The sequence below is a fragment of the Amblyomma maculatum genome, unplaced genomic scaffold (genome assembly GCF_055883805.1).
Source record: "Amblyomma maculatum isolate TAMU_Amacu unplaced genomic scaffold, ASM5588380v1 scaffold_61, whole genome shotgun sequence".
NCBI classification, from domain to species: domain Eukaryota; kingdom Metazoa; phylum Arthropoda; class Arachnida; order Ixodida; family Ixodidae; genus Amblyomma; species Amblyomma maculatum.
This window is the reverse complement of record NW_028146786.1, coordinates 83,811-97,208: the sequence shown is the minus strand read 5'-3', so window position 1 is coordinate 97,208 and position 13,398 is coordinate 83,811. Positions and strand designations below refer to the sequence as shown.

At 44.2% G+C, this 13,398-nt stretch overlaps 1 protein-coding gene across 1 annotated transcript in view; it reads left to right on the top strand.

The window, feature by feature from the left end:
- The window catches only part of LOC146170729 (carboxypeptidase inhibitor SmCI-like), a 60,486-nt gene extending 47,419 nt beyond the window's left edge, over positions 1–13,067 (top strand). Inside the window, exons 3-6 of the mRNA XM_084586809.1 lie at positions 8,631–8,828; positions 10,183–10,374; positions 12,320–12,499; positions 12,872–13,067. Coding sequence (XP_084442935.1) covers positions 8,631–8,828; positions 10,183–10,374; positions 12,320–12,499; positions 12,872–12,909 — 608 coding nt within the window. The 3' untranslated portion in view covers positions 12,910–13,067. The remainder of the gene's footprint in view (positions 1–8,630; positions 8,829–10,182; positions 10,375–12,319; positions 12,500–12,871) is intronic.
- The last annotated feature ends 331 nt before the right edge of the window (positions 13,068–13,398 follow it).

The window sequence follows — 13,398 nt, the reverse complement described above, 5'->3', positions numbered from 1 at the left end:
TATTTGTATGGAAGACCCTTCCGTATTGTATCATTCCTTGTGCTGGCTGGCAAACCTTAAATATCCGTCTGGACGCCTAGCTTGTTGGAGCCTCCGTCTTCAACAGTATGACGTTACTGTTGTCTATAAGTCGGGACATAAACACCAAGATGCGGATTGCTTGTCACGCGCGCCATTGGACTCCACTGCAGTGGAAAACGCCGACGATTTTCCCTTTATTGGGGCCATTACCCAATCCCATATGGCTGATCTTCAATGCAAGGACCCGGAGCTGGCGCCGCTCAGCGATTATCTGGAAGGACGTGGTGTTATAGTACCGCTTGTTTTTCGTCGTGGCTTGCAGTGATACGCTTTACGAAGTGGAGTTCTCTACAAGCGCAATTTTGAAAGATCAAAAGAGACATTTCTACTCATAGTACCTATGCACCTGCGGCCTGACATCTTGAGCGCTTTTCACGACGAACCGTCCGCCGGCCACTTGGGAGTTAGTCGTACGCTTGCAAGAATTCAGGAGAAATACTATTGGCCGAAGTTATTTCATTCAGTACGATTTTACGTTAAAACCTGGCGTGACTGTCAACGCCGAAAGACTGAAGACTCCACCGGTGAAACCAGCTGCATTTCTTCAGCCGATCGCTCCACCGAAAACTCCTTTCCAAAAAGTGGGGATGGATCTTCTTGGTCCTTTCCCGAAGTCAACTAATGGAAAGCGTTGGATTGTTGTCGCGACAGACTACTTCACCCGATATGCTTAGACCGCGTCACTCACAAATGGAACTGCCACCGAAGTAGCAGAGTTTTTTGTCCACGACATCCTATTGCGTCATGGCGCTCCGGCTGTTATCATTAACGACCGCGGGGCAGCTTTTACGGCCCGCCTGACTAAGTCTGTACTGAACCTTACACACACTAGCCATAGATGGGCCACGGCATACCACCCGCAAACTAATGGCTTGGTGGAACGGCTAAACAGAGCTCTGGCCGACATGCTGTCTATGTACGTGGATATAGAGCATAAGACCTGGGATCAAATCCTCCCATACGCCACGTTTGCATATAATACTGCACTTCAGTAGACGACGCAGCTCACACCCTAAGAGCTTGTCTTCGGCCGTCGAGTGACCACTCCACTGGATACAATGCTGCCCGCATACACCGACGACGAACATGAGCTTGACCTGGACATCGCTAGTTTTGCTCAGCGTGCGGAAGAAGAGCGGCAGCTGGCAAGGCAGCGCATATACCTACGACAGCAACTAGACGCTGATCGTTACAACAAGGGACGGCGCTTCGCTGCCTATGAGCCTGGAGACTATGTCTGGATTTGGACGCCCGTTCGTCATTGTGGGCTCTCTGAAAAATTGCTGCGCTGGTACTTCGGCCCATGCCGTGTCCTCCGGCGCCTCAGCGACGTTACTTACGAAGTTGAATCCGTGACCCAAGATCCGTCAAGCCGCAGACGACGCAAGTTCACTCAGGTTGTACACGTCGTCCGAATGAAACCCTACCACGATCACCCCGCTGACTAATCTTGAGACTGATGGCGCCCCGTTTTGTGTTGTGGTATCCCATACCAACCTAGCATACTATCTGTCAGCTCATCACATCAAGCAGCATTTGCAGCATCGAGACGATGAACCAAGAAGGGGGGGGGGGGGGGGGGGGCAAAGACACATGCCATTCATAGACGACGAAGACTTGAACGGGCGATTCGGAGAAGACGACGAAGCGAAACGGTGCTCCGCTTTCGTGCTGACCTGACTGGCTGTCGGTGTTCTTCGGTGCCAGAGTGCCAGAGCGCCTTCTGTGTAACGTTGCGTTACAATATTTGACTTCGTCGGTATCTGACCAATAGAAGCGGCAAGTGAACAACGATACTAAGCACCGAAATCATAAAATCAGAACAGAACTAGGCACAGAAATCACATTGCGATCGCATTTCTCTACGTACCTGGTCTCAAATACACCATTGTAATATTTCTCGTTAGATGTACAAGCCCGGTGGTGTCCGTTTCATTACGCACTTCCTTCCAACGAATGAAATATGAAAGTGTAAGCAAAGCTAGCAGTGATTCGCAACGGGCTGACCTTCCCTACATCTTAAGGGAAGGAAAATGCTAGGTGAAATTCCTAATACATGCGCGGCCATGGCTCCATGCTTCCAACCAGCATTGGAGGAGGTGCAATAATTTCCATTGACATTAGGACTAGTCAACAAAGAAGGAGAGTAAAAAACCTCGGATAGGAAGTAATGATAGTGGTTGTCAGAGATATGCGTTCATTACAATAGCTGTAACAATGTTATTGTTTAGTATTTGCGGCCGCGATTCCTGTGTACGCTGCCTCTCACTCCCTGAGCTAAGAATTATCTTTCGAAGGGCAGCCAGTTGCCTTCAAGGACCAACTGGCGAACCCTACATATACGCGACATCAAACCAAACGTCTGTAGAACTGCACTGAGTGTCCAGGCCATTCTGGCGGTCGCAAGCTTCTCTTTGCCATACTCTCTCTCGAAAACCTAAAAACCCTGGGAACCGTTGCTTTTAAAAGGACCAAAGCCGTACGGAAAGGGGCCTCCTTCCTTGGTCCAAAGCAGCGAGTTATTGCTAAACAGCAAAGCAAAACTTGCAATTATCTACACACCCGATCTTAGTTCTTTTGTAACTCGCAGTGGTCTTTGACCTCAACTTCTGTAGGTTCCATCAATAGCCTTCATAGAAAGCGCCGCTGAATGTGTTCTGAAACTTTTCTATTTGAATCAGGTTTTGTTCAATTCGTCTGCCTTGGCACCGGATAAAAGGCAGCCGCTTCGTGCACTAAAAATTAAAGTCACCCGCCCTTTCGCCTCTCAGCTAGTGTGGCAGTCGATTCATGAAGAGCCTCTGCTCGGCTCCTTGGTTGAATCCGCTGTTTGACCAACCACAGCTCTACGATGGCGCGGCGCCAGTCGGCGGGGTGGCCTGATGTGGTTCTGTACACGTCGGTCTATGCCATACCTGTTTATAAGTTTGACGCTTTTTTGTCCTAACTCGCTCGTGTAATGCCTACTCTCCTTAAAGCTGTATTTTTTTCTGGCCTCTTTACCGTGCATATTTTGCATTTCTTCTTTAGAACATTGTCTGTTGAAGTACTAGTGAGAATAACTCTGTATCGTCTCTTGCTGTATAAATTTTGTTTCTTCACTCTCACACTGGCGCTTTCTATTGCTTGTAAGCAAGGAAACCGGCGCTCCAAACGCTTACCCCTTTGTGTCACTACAGGTGGTTGGGTTCTATCTGGGTTTGTCACAAAGTTGAGGGTATCACCTGTGATTTAGAAGCAACTACCCGCCCAATCTAAGGGTGCCCAGGAGTGTTCCCATTGAGAAGTGGCGCATCGTTACTAAATCTCATTTCATTTCATTTATTGTACCCTCAGGGCTTTCGCATTACAGAGGGGGTGGAAGTAGTAAAAGAAAACAAAATCAAGTACAAGAGGAATCGTGACACAAAACGATTCTATTGAAAACAGCTCAAAACGAAATTCAATAAAAAGGAATATAGTATACATGAAAGTGCAAACCCAACATAAGACAGTTGTGATTACTGATCTCGAGCCGGGCATCCTGAAGAGTGAAGTTGAATGGGCCTTAGCCAGCCTTGCTAAGAATAAAGCTAGCGGAATTGATGGCATTCCAGCTGAGTTGCTTCAAAACCTCAACCATGACGCTGTTAACAGTCTGCATACATTTTATGCGGACCTACAATGCCTTTTAGACCGCACCCCATCATCAGACTTCGTTTGTCTCATAGGAGACTGGAATGCTAGGTCGATAGTGAAGAAATATCCGGAATTATAGGCAAGTTCGGTCTTGGCGAGCCAAATGAAGCTGGGCAGAGGCTAGTAGAGTTTTGTCAAGAAAACAACCTGACCATAGCGAATACTCATTTTCAACAACACAAGAGACACCTGTACACATGGACTTCACCGGACGGTCTGTACAGGAATCAAATCGATTATATTCTTTGCCGGCAGAGATGGAGAAGCGCTATACAAGCAGTAAAAACAAGGCCTGGAGCCGATTGTGGCACCGATCATCAGCTTCTTGTTGCCAAAATTAAGCTTCGATTGAGGAAAACGCAGAAAACTAGAAGGCCTTTCAGGTATGATCTGGATCAGATTCCATTAGAATATGCTGTGGAAGTGAGCAATCGATTTCAAGAATTAGATCTAGAAGACAAAGAGCCCGAAGAGATGTGGACTGATGTTCGTGATATAATACAAGAAGTTGCTACTAAGGTAGTTCCAAAGCAAAAGAAATGCAAGAAAGCAAACTGGTTATCTGAAGAGGCATTGCAAATAGCTGAGGAAAGGAGGATGGCAAAAGTTATGGGGGAAAGAGAAAGATACAAGGTTCTCAATGCGGATTTTCAGAAAATAGCAAGGAGAGATAAGAATGCCTTCCTGAACATACAGTGCCAAGCAGTTGAGGACAACAGCCAATTAAGGAACACAAGAGCTCTGTTTAAGACATTCAACGATATCAAAGGAAGCTTCTGTGCTAAGCTGGGCGTGATAAAGGACAAACGAGGCAAGGACCTCACTGAAGTCTCAGAGATAAAGAAGAGGTGGCAGGAATACACAGAAGAACTGTACAAGAAGGACCCGAAAGTGCAAACCCAACATAAGACAGTTGTGATTGCTGATCTCGAGCCGGGCATCCTGAAGAGTGAAGTTCAATGGGCCTTAGCCAGCCTTGCCAAGAATAAAGCTAGCGGAATTGACGGCCTTCCAGCTGAGTTGCTTCAAAACCTCAACCATGACGCTGTTAACATTCTGCATACATTATGTCAGAAGATTGGACAACCCTGCAGTGGCCACAGGATTGGAGGAGAGCAGTTTACATCCCCATTCCAAAGAAAGGCAGTGCCAAAGATTGTTCCAACTACGGCACGATCGCGCTTATTTCGCATGCTAGCAAGGTGATGTTGAAAATCGTCCAAGGTAGGCTGCTGCAGTATGTGGATCGGGAGCTTCCGGACGTGCAAGCTGGGTTTCGCAAGGGCAGAGGAACTAGAGACCAAATTGTCAACCTTCGCTGGATCATGGAAAAAGCAAGAGAGTTCCAGAAACCCATCTACTTCTGCTTTACTGATTATGCAAAAGCGTTTGACTGCGTAGATCACAGCAGATTGTGGCAAGCTCTCCAAGAGATGGGAGTTCCAATTCACCTCATCTGTCTCCTCAGGAACCTGTATGAAGGGCAAGAGGCCACAGTCAGAACTGGGCATGGTCTTACTGATTGGTTTCCGATCGAGAAAGGAGTGAGGCAAGGCTGCATACTGTCGCCCTGCCTATTTAACCTATATGCAGAGTGCATCATGAGGAAGGCCGGTCTGGACGAGTCTTCAGCTCGAGTGAAGATTGCTGGAAAACGTATCAACAACCTTAGATGTGCGGATGATACCACTTTAATGGCAGAAAGTAAAGTGGAACTCAAGAGACTTCTGATGCGCGTACAAGAAGAGAGTGAGAAGTTTGGGCTTAAACTGAACATCAAAAAGACAAAGATCATGGCGTCTTGCCCTATCAAGTCCTGGAGCATCAATGGACAAGAAGTGGAAGCTGTGACAGATTTTCTCTTCTTGGGCTCCAAGATTACCTCGAAAGGAGACTGCAGCCATGAAATTAGGAGACGCCTGCTTCTGGGAAAAAGAGCAATGGTTAGCCTTGACCGCCTAGTAAAGAGCAGAGACATTAGTCTGCCAACTTATAACTCGTGCTATGGTCTTTCCAGTTGTGATGTATGGATGCGAGAGTTGGACTGTGAAGAAGGCTGACCGCTGAAGAATTGACGCGTTTGAATTGTGGTGCTGGCGAAGATTCTTGAGAGTTCCTTGGACTGCCAGACAATCAAATCAGTCGATATTGTCGACCATAAACCCTGACTGCTCATTGGAGGGTCGAATTCTAAAGTTGAAGCTCAGCTACTTTGGTCATCTGATGAGAATAGAGGAGTCGCTGGAGAAAGATTTGATGTTGGGAAAGGTTGAGGGTCGCCGGAGAAGGGGTAGGCAGCGAACGCGATGGTTAGATGGCATCCTCGAGGCACTGCAGATGAAGTTATGTGATGTTAGGAAGATGGTGAAAGACCGGAAAGCGTGGCATGACATGGTCCACAGAGTCACGAAGAGTCGGACACGACTGAACGACTGAACTGAACTGATACATGAGTCAACGAAAAGCAACCAAACAAAAACAACCAAAATAAATTCGGGAAACAACTTGGGATTAATCAGATTCCAACAGTGCGATTAATGCGGCTCTGAAACGCGCAGGGTCGATGATGCAAGTAACTTCCTGTGGAAGATGGTTCCAGTCATTGCATGTTTTAGAAAGGAAGGAATTAAAGCAGGCCATTGTCCTACAGTAGGGAACAGCAACTTTTTGAATGTGGTCGATGCGAGGCGAGATGAAAGATGGCTCTTTTACACAGGTAGCCTTCAACTGCGTGTTGTGGTAGTATAGCTTGTGGAAAAGACAAATGCATGAAAGTTTACCGCGAGTAGACAGTGATATTACCGGGGTCCTAGATGGAGGATGCATACTCGAGCGCAGACGGATAAGTATGGTGTACAGTAACGTTTTCAGTGAAGGTGGCGAGGAAGAGAAATTTCTGCGGGCATACCCAAGCATGCGGTTAGCCTTCGAAGTGATGTGATTGATGTCAAAATTCCAAGAAAGATTATAGGATATGTTAATGCCAAGGTATTTGTAGGATGATACCGATACGAGACGAGTACTATTAAGAAAGTAGTTTGGATCTGATTGTTGGTTACGAGTGACACGCATGCATTTGTATTTCATCATCATCATCAGCCTGATTATACCCACTGCAGGACGAAGGCCTCTCCCATATTCCTCCCCTTAACCCGGTTCTGTGCTAGCTGCATCCACTTGACCCCTGCGAACTTCTTAATCTCATCCGCCCACCTAACTTTCTGCTGCCCCCTGCTACGCTTTCCTTCCCTTGGAATCCAGTTTGTTACCCTCAGCGACCATCGGTTATCCGCTCTTCGCACTACATGTCCTGCCCATGCCCATTTCTTCTTCTTAATTTTTACTAGAATGTCGGTAACTTGAGTTATTTCTCTAACCCACTCTGCACGCTTTCTATCTCTTAATGTTACCCCTGCCATTTTTTGTTCCATAGCCCTCTGGGTTGTCCTCAACTTAAGTAGAACACTCTTGGTTAGCCTCCTCGTTTCAGCCCCATTTGCATTCAGATATGTTTAATTCAATCTTCCATGATTGGCACCAGTCATATATTTTGTTTAATTCAGTTTGTAGGCATGTAATGTTATTCGTGTTATTAATTACTCTATAAATTACGCAGTCGTCGGCAAACAAGTAGATATTAGATGAGATGTTAAGAGGCAAGTCATTTATGTAGATCAAAAGTAATGATAGCCCAAGAACCGATCCTTGTGGCACGCCTGAATGCACAGGGGCTGATTGTGAGTCGTGATTGTTTACAGAAACGAACTGAGTGCGGTTACTAAGGAAGGCAAGATTCCAGTCGAGTACGTTAAGATCAAGGTTAAGGTGGCTCAGTTTTAAATGCAAAAGAGAATGACTAACTTTATCAAAGGCTTTTGAGAAATCTAAGAATAGGCAATCTGTTATAAATCCAAAGTGTAGAGAGGCATGAATGTCATTGGTAAAGGTCATTAACTGTGTTTCAGACGAAAAGAATTTGCGAAATTCATGCTGCTTTGGAGTAAAAAACTGGTTAGATTCTAAAAAGTTAACAACTTGACTAAATATAATGTGCTCAAAAACTTTACATGGGACGGAAGTAAGTGAAATGGGACGATAATTACGTGGATAGTGAGTATCTCCAGATTTATGCACTGGAATGACTTTTTCGGTAAGTCAGTCATAGGGAGGGATGTGATGATCCAATCTTGGCGAGAAGAGGCATTGCAGTATAATAGAAGAATACTCAACAGACGTCATCGATACCGCATGAGGATGACACTTTAAGCGTCATCCTCATGTCATCATCATCCTCATATCCTTGACGGGTGATAGTTTGTAAATATTATGTTGGTCTACAAGTACCAATTATTAATGAGAAACCTTTGCCAGTTAGAAGCCTCAGTTCTCAAAATTTAATATAGAATGCTGTCTGAGCCGGAAAAAGGTATATGAGAGGAAGCTGTAGAAGGCGGCGTTATGTATTGGGGCTGGAAGGACGGGCTAGATGTTAGATCATCTTGGGAAGAAAACAGCGCACAGCGCTGTGTAGCCATTTCTTTCATTGTCTATGTGTCTAAGTGCGCAGTTTTTTCCCAATATTTTTTTTCTTTCGCGTAGAGATATACTCTTTTTATTGAATTCATTTGTCCTTTTTTAGGACGATCCAATCTAAAAGTAATCGACACAAATAGACCAAAATCAGCAGTCATTTGTAACAATGTTTTTGTAGATGTTACCATTTACAATAACAGCCAAGCACGAGGCAAACAAAGCAAGGTTCACTTTTATATCATACAGTTGAGGGCCGTAACTCTCCGCACTGAAAGAGCTTTGAAAGTTAAGCAACCTGTCTTCAAGCACAAAACTGATTGACATCATTTATTTTCCAGAGCTCAATAAGGATCCCTGTTCTCTTCCTCAAAATGTGGGCACAATCTGTGATAGAGAACAGTCTGCACCGCCACCAGAAAATGCTTGGTTCGCATTTGACAAAGACAAGCAGATGTGCGTGGCACTTAATTACAAAGGCTGTAAGGGAAATGAGAACAGATTTTTAGACGAAACAGACTGCTGGAGAGTATGCATGCGTGAGTACATATTGTCAGCATTTGTTGGGCAAATTCGCATCCTTCGCAATGGCATGAACTCATAATGAATTGGTCATAAAACTGTTTATTTTAAAAATAAACAGCCCTCTACAAGTTGAGCACATGAGCAGTTCAAATATACGCATGTGTATAGCTCCAACGATTGATTATTTAAGTCAAAGGTATTCTCTCGTATTACAGTACCGTGTGGTAACTTGAATTTAGTGCGTTTTTTTTTTTCATTTTTAAGTGGCACCAGAACCCTTAAAGCGTTGACATCTGGGACAAGCAAGAACAAAGAACTTTCGATTTTATCGGTTAATTTTTTTCGAAATTTCCTGACTGATCGAGATTGTTGAGACTTACAACCACATTACATTGCATATGTAGTGCACTGATCATATCGCACAACGATCATCCAGAACAGTAGTGATCATGTCACTTCATAATTCCTCATTCGTGTGCGGGGAAGTTAAGTCATGCCACTGTCATTCCACTTCAAGGTTTATGGGAATCTCACATGGTGCAGCCGAATATATAATAGGGGGTGATTGCACAATGACATTCAACTCAACGCAGCCCGTCGGGAATAAATAAATGTTATACAGCTTTCTCAGAATCTTCGTACTTAATGAAAACCTCGAATCAGGATGAATATTTCTTTAACTGCGCAGGTTCCGAGAAAGCTGCATAACCTACTTGGGTAGCCACATGGATGCGCTCAGACCATGCAAATGAGTGACCTCTCCCGTATTACATCACGATTCTAGTCACCCTAAGGAAACAAAAGCAATTGAAATGAAAATAACTCGAACACTATCCGCTGCCTCGAAGTGATCTTGAGAAAAATTCCTTGGGTTCAAATGGCTACTGGCCTTATGTACCCAAGTGATATCATATAAATAAAAGCAAATTAATTTTTAGAGTAACTCCAAAGGAATATCAAAACGCAGTGAACACCGCAAGCCACTAAAAGGACCCATGCGTTATATATTGTATAATATCCTTATTGGTTAGCTTAGGTGAACCCCGAAATAGTTTGCTTTTCCGCTACAGCAAACAAGAAAATGCTTAAGCACGCGATACTCGACGTTGTGCTCCGCACTGGACCTTGTAAGATGCGCGCGGCTTAGTGAGCAGTGTTGAGCAGGGGATCAACTAGGGCAAACAGGGCGTCATTCTAGCGAGCCTTCTAATAGTCCTTCGTGTTTGCGTAATCATTATACACGAATAGTGATTACTGTTATTATAGGAATGCAAATCCAACTGCACCTCTCATTTCTATCCGTGCGTGACAGAACAGACATAGCAAACATTTATAAATCTTGATATGCTATTGCTTATCATGTTTCAGGGTACATAACGAACACCTGCAACTTGCCTATCAGCGGTGGACATAGATGCCCGAAAAAAAAACAAGGAGGTGGTTACAGCGCATTCGCCTACAATGTAAAGACAGGTAGATGCGAGAGGTTTTTCTACAAAGGTTGTGGGGGCAACCAAAACATATTTAAGTCAAGAAAAGACTGCTGGAAGACATGTGCAAGTACGAAATATATTTCTTAATTTTGCATTCTTGCTCGAGAGTAAGATGATCCCCAAATAAGGGCAGGGTTTTGCGATCTTTGACTGTGCACAGCGCTGTGTAGCCGCGCTTTCCGGAGAGGCCACGCACGCTGCGCGGCCGCGCTTTGAAGCACTCAGCAAGAGAAGACCGACCTGGAAGCAGTACCTGATGCCCTCCACAACACCACCTGAACACTGGAGCAAGTGCTGTGTTAAAGCTTTGTAGTAGATGATTCAGATAACCGCCTTCAGCTCGCTCATGCGCCTGCTGACTGCATCAATGCGAGGCCGCGCGTTAAACAAAATGCAAACAAAGAACCAAGCACGAAAGTCACAAAGTGATGATGACCTTATCAAAAAAGAAGCCTCGCAAGCAAAGCGACCAGCGTAAACTCAGGCGTGTGAATGTGGCTTCAAGAGTGTGAATGTCTCTTTTGCTATGTGGAAACCATAGTAGGTTAGCATATTCGAGCGCCGGTCTAATCAGGCTGACATAAGCGAGCTGCCTTGTTTGGCTAGTTGAAGGCGATAGGGAGCGTTTTGTGTAGAACTGTTTGTCTAGGGCTTGTTTAGCTACCTGTTGTACGTAAGCATTCCAGCTAATATTTAATTAAATGATCACGCCCAAGTATTTGTACTGGGGAACGTTTTGTAGAACTGTGCTATTAAAACCGTACGGAAACAGCAGACATGAATGTTACTTTGGTACAGTCATGCAAGCAGTTTATCAGAGTTTATCACCATTTGCAATCTGCACACCACTGCACTATTGGCAATGATTCAACTTTATTTGATCCACGTGGTTTCTTACGGTATGATGAAGCATGCAGTCGTCTGCAAAAAGGCGAAAGGTGACATAAACTTGGTTTTCAATGTCATCTATCTACAGTAAACGCACAAGGGGGGCCAGAACAGAACCCTGTAAAACTCCGGACCAAACGCGAACACTATCAGAGAAACGATCATTGTGTTCCACATACTGGAAGCGGTTTGGAAGAAAATCTTCGATCCAGCGAACAAAGGGGTGGGCCCCAAGTAGGTTGTTTATGTTGTTAAGTAATTTAAGGTGAGAGATGCAATCGAACGCTTTCGAAAGTCCATAAATATTGTGTCTACTTGTAGCCGGTCATTAATATTTTATTTAGGTCAGGAAACGGTTTTTACGACTTGTATCGCTGTTGACACTCCGTGTCTAAAGCCATGCTGATATGGATGAAGTAAATTGTAATGGTATGCGCCCCTACGAGAGTGGGCCCATAGCTCCTTTTGGAGCGAGGGCTAGCTCGGGCGGCGCGTGAATAAATGGGCTATGGGTCCTAAAAATAGGCATCGATGCACCAGGAAATAATGGGAGGGGGGCACTCATCTTCAGACATCACAGTGAGGTGAAACTTAAGTTGATGAATCCGAAAATTGGTGAATATCGCCATCTCTGTCCGGAGCCCATCTGAGGGACCTCCTCAAAGTATGGATGTTAAGGCACAGGCTCCTGTGCAATGCGCGATATCCGTGCATGTTGAATATCCCCAAGTGATCGAAATTCTTCAGCAACCGTCTCCCACACTCCTAATCTGGTTCCGCACCTGAGTCAAAAAAGCTCCACTTATAACTGCGGCTTTTTAACGCTTATGTGGAACCAGATTAAGAGTGTAAGCTCTTTTTCTGTGCACTTTCGAATAGTCGTGAGCGCTGCCATTCATCTGGGATTTTTCCCTGTATTCTGTACTCCCTCTACAAATTCTTTCAAGTTTACACCCACTATTGTCGGCCTGAAGTGATGCAATAAAAAAGGTATATGTAACCCTCAGAGTACAAAACGCCTCTTTTTGGGTTCTTTTCTATAGCCCATTATGAACGCATTGATAAACAAATAATCTGAATACTTCATTTGCCTCACGAAAACGATATAATTTCGTCCTTTACAGCGAACTCCACCAGCAAGTGTGTGATACCTCCACGCACAAATTTCCTTGGAATGGGGGTTCACAAAAGGTTTTATTACAACATGGATAAAGACGTCTGCCAGTCTACGAGATTTTTCAGGTCAGGCAACGACAACCGCAACAGATTCCAAACGGCGAACGAATGTCGCGAAGAATGCGAAGGTAAATCCGGGGACAAAATATTCGCCAGTGTTTAAGGAAGATTTTATAAGTTAAAGAAAAACAGTGTGCTTACCAAGCAAAAGAAACTGCCCGTCTTCATTGTTCCTATAAATTTGCAAATTTGTTAGAGTGATACCAACTGTTTAATTAAAAACTTCTATTATATTATATCGCGGACGTGACCCTCGTGGTACGAAGGCATTTTCAACTGATAAGTGGACGGAATATTTACTGATAGCGTAGGAATGAAGGTAATGTCGTTAAGAAACTTTTCTTTCTTGGAAGCATTTTAAATGAATCTTTTTGAGCATATTCATTACTTTTCTCTTTTTGAATTTTTTGAATTTAATTCATTGCTGACATCTCTTTCAGCTTCATACAAAGGACCAGAAGACTGGATGGAATTCTGATAGTCCTGAAAGCAAGTGTATGCTCGGCGCCCTCTTTCGCTGGCTTACTTTGTTAAAGGAAACATATTTGGCAAAAGTCAGGCGCACACCAAACTGCTTGAGAATAAAGTTTGGCTCTTGTTTAAAAACGAAACTTAATAAATTAAACGGAATATTCACATAGTTTGATTTATGTGTCTCGGAACTTATAAATACAATCTATTCGCAGCTCTGAAGGCGCAATGTCGTTATATGAAAGAAAAATGTGTTCAAATAACGGATGTTTGGTTTGGGCTAGTTGGCGGGAATACTTGAAAGCGTAGCGTAAATAACGACAATGACGACACAGATGTAAACAAAACAGGCGCCTCTCTACAGGTTCCTACATCTGTGTCGTCCTTGTCTTTATTTGCAATATGTTTTAAAGGAGTCAAGTAACGTCGTATCAGGCTTGTTTTCTCAGTTCTTAAATATGGCAGCTGGACAACTTATGTAACTTTTGAAACCGAA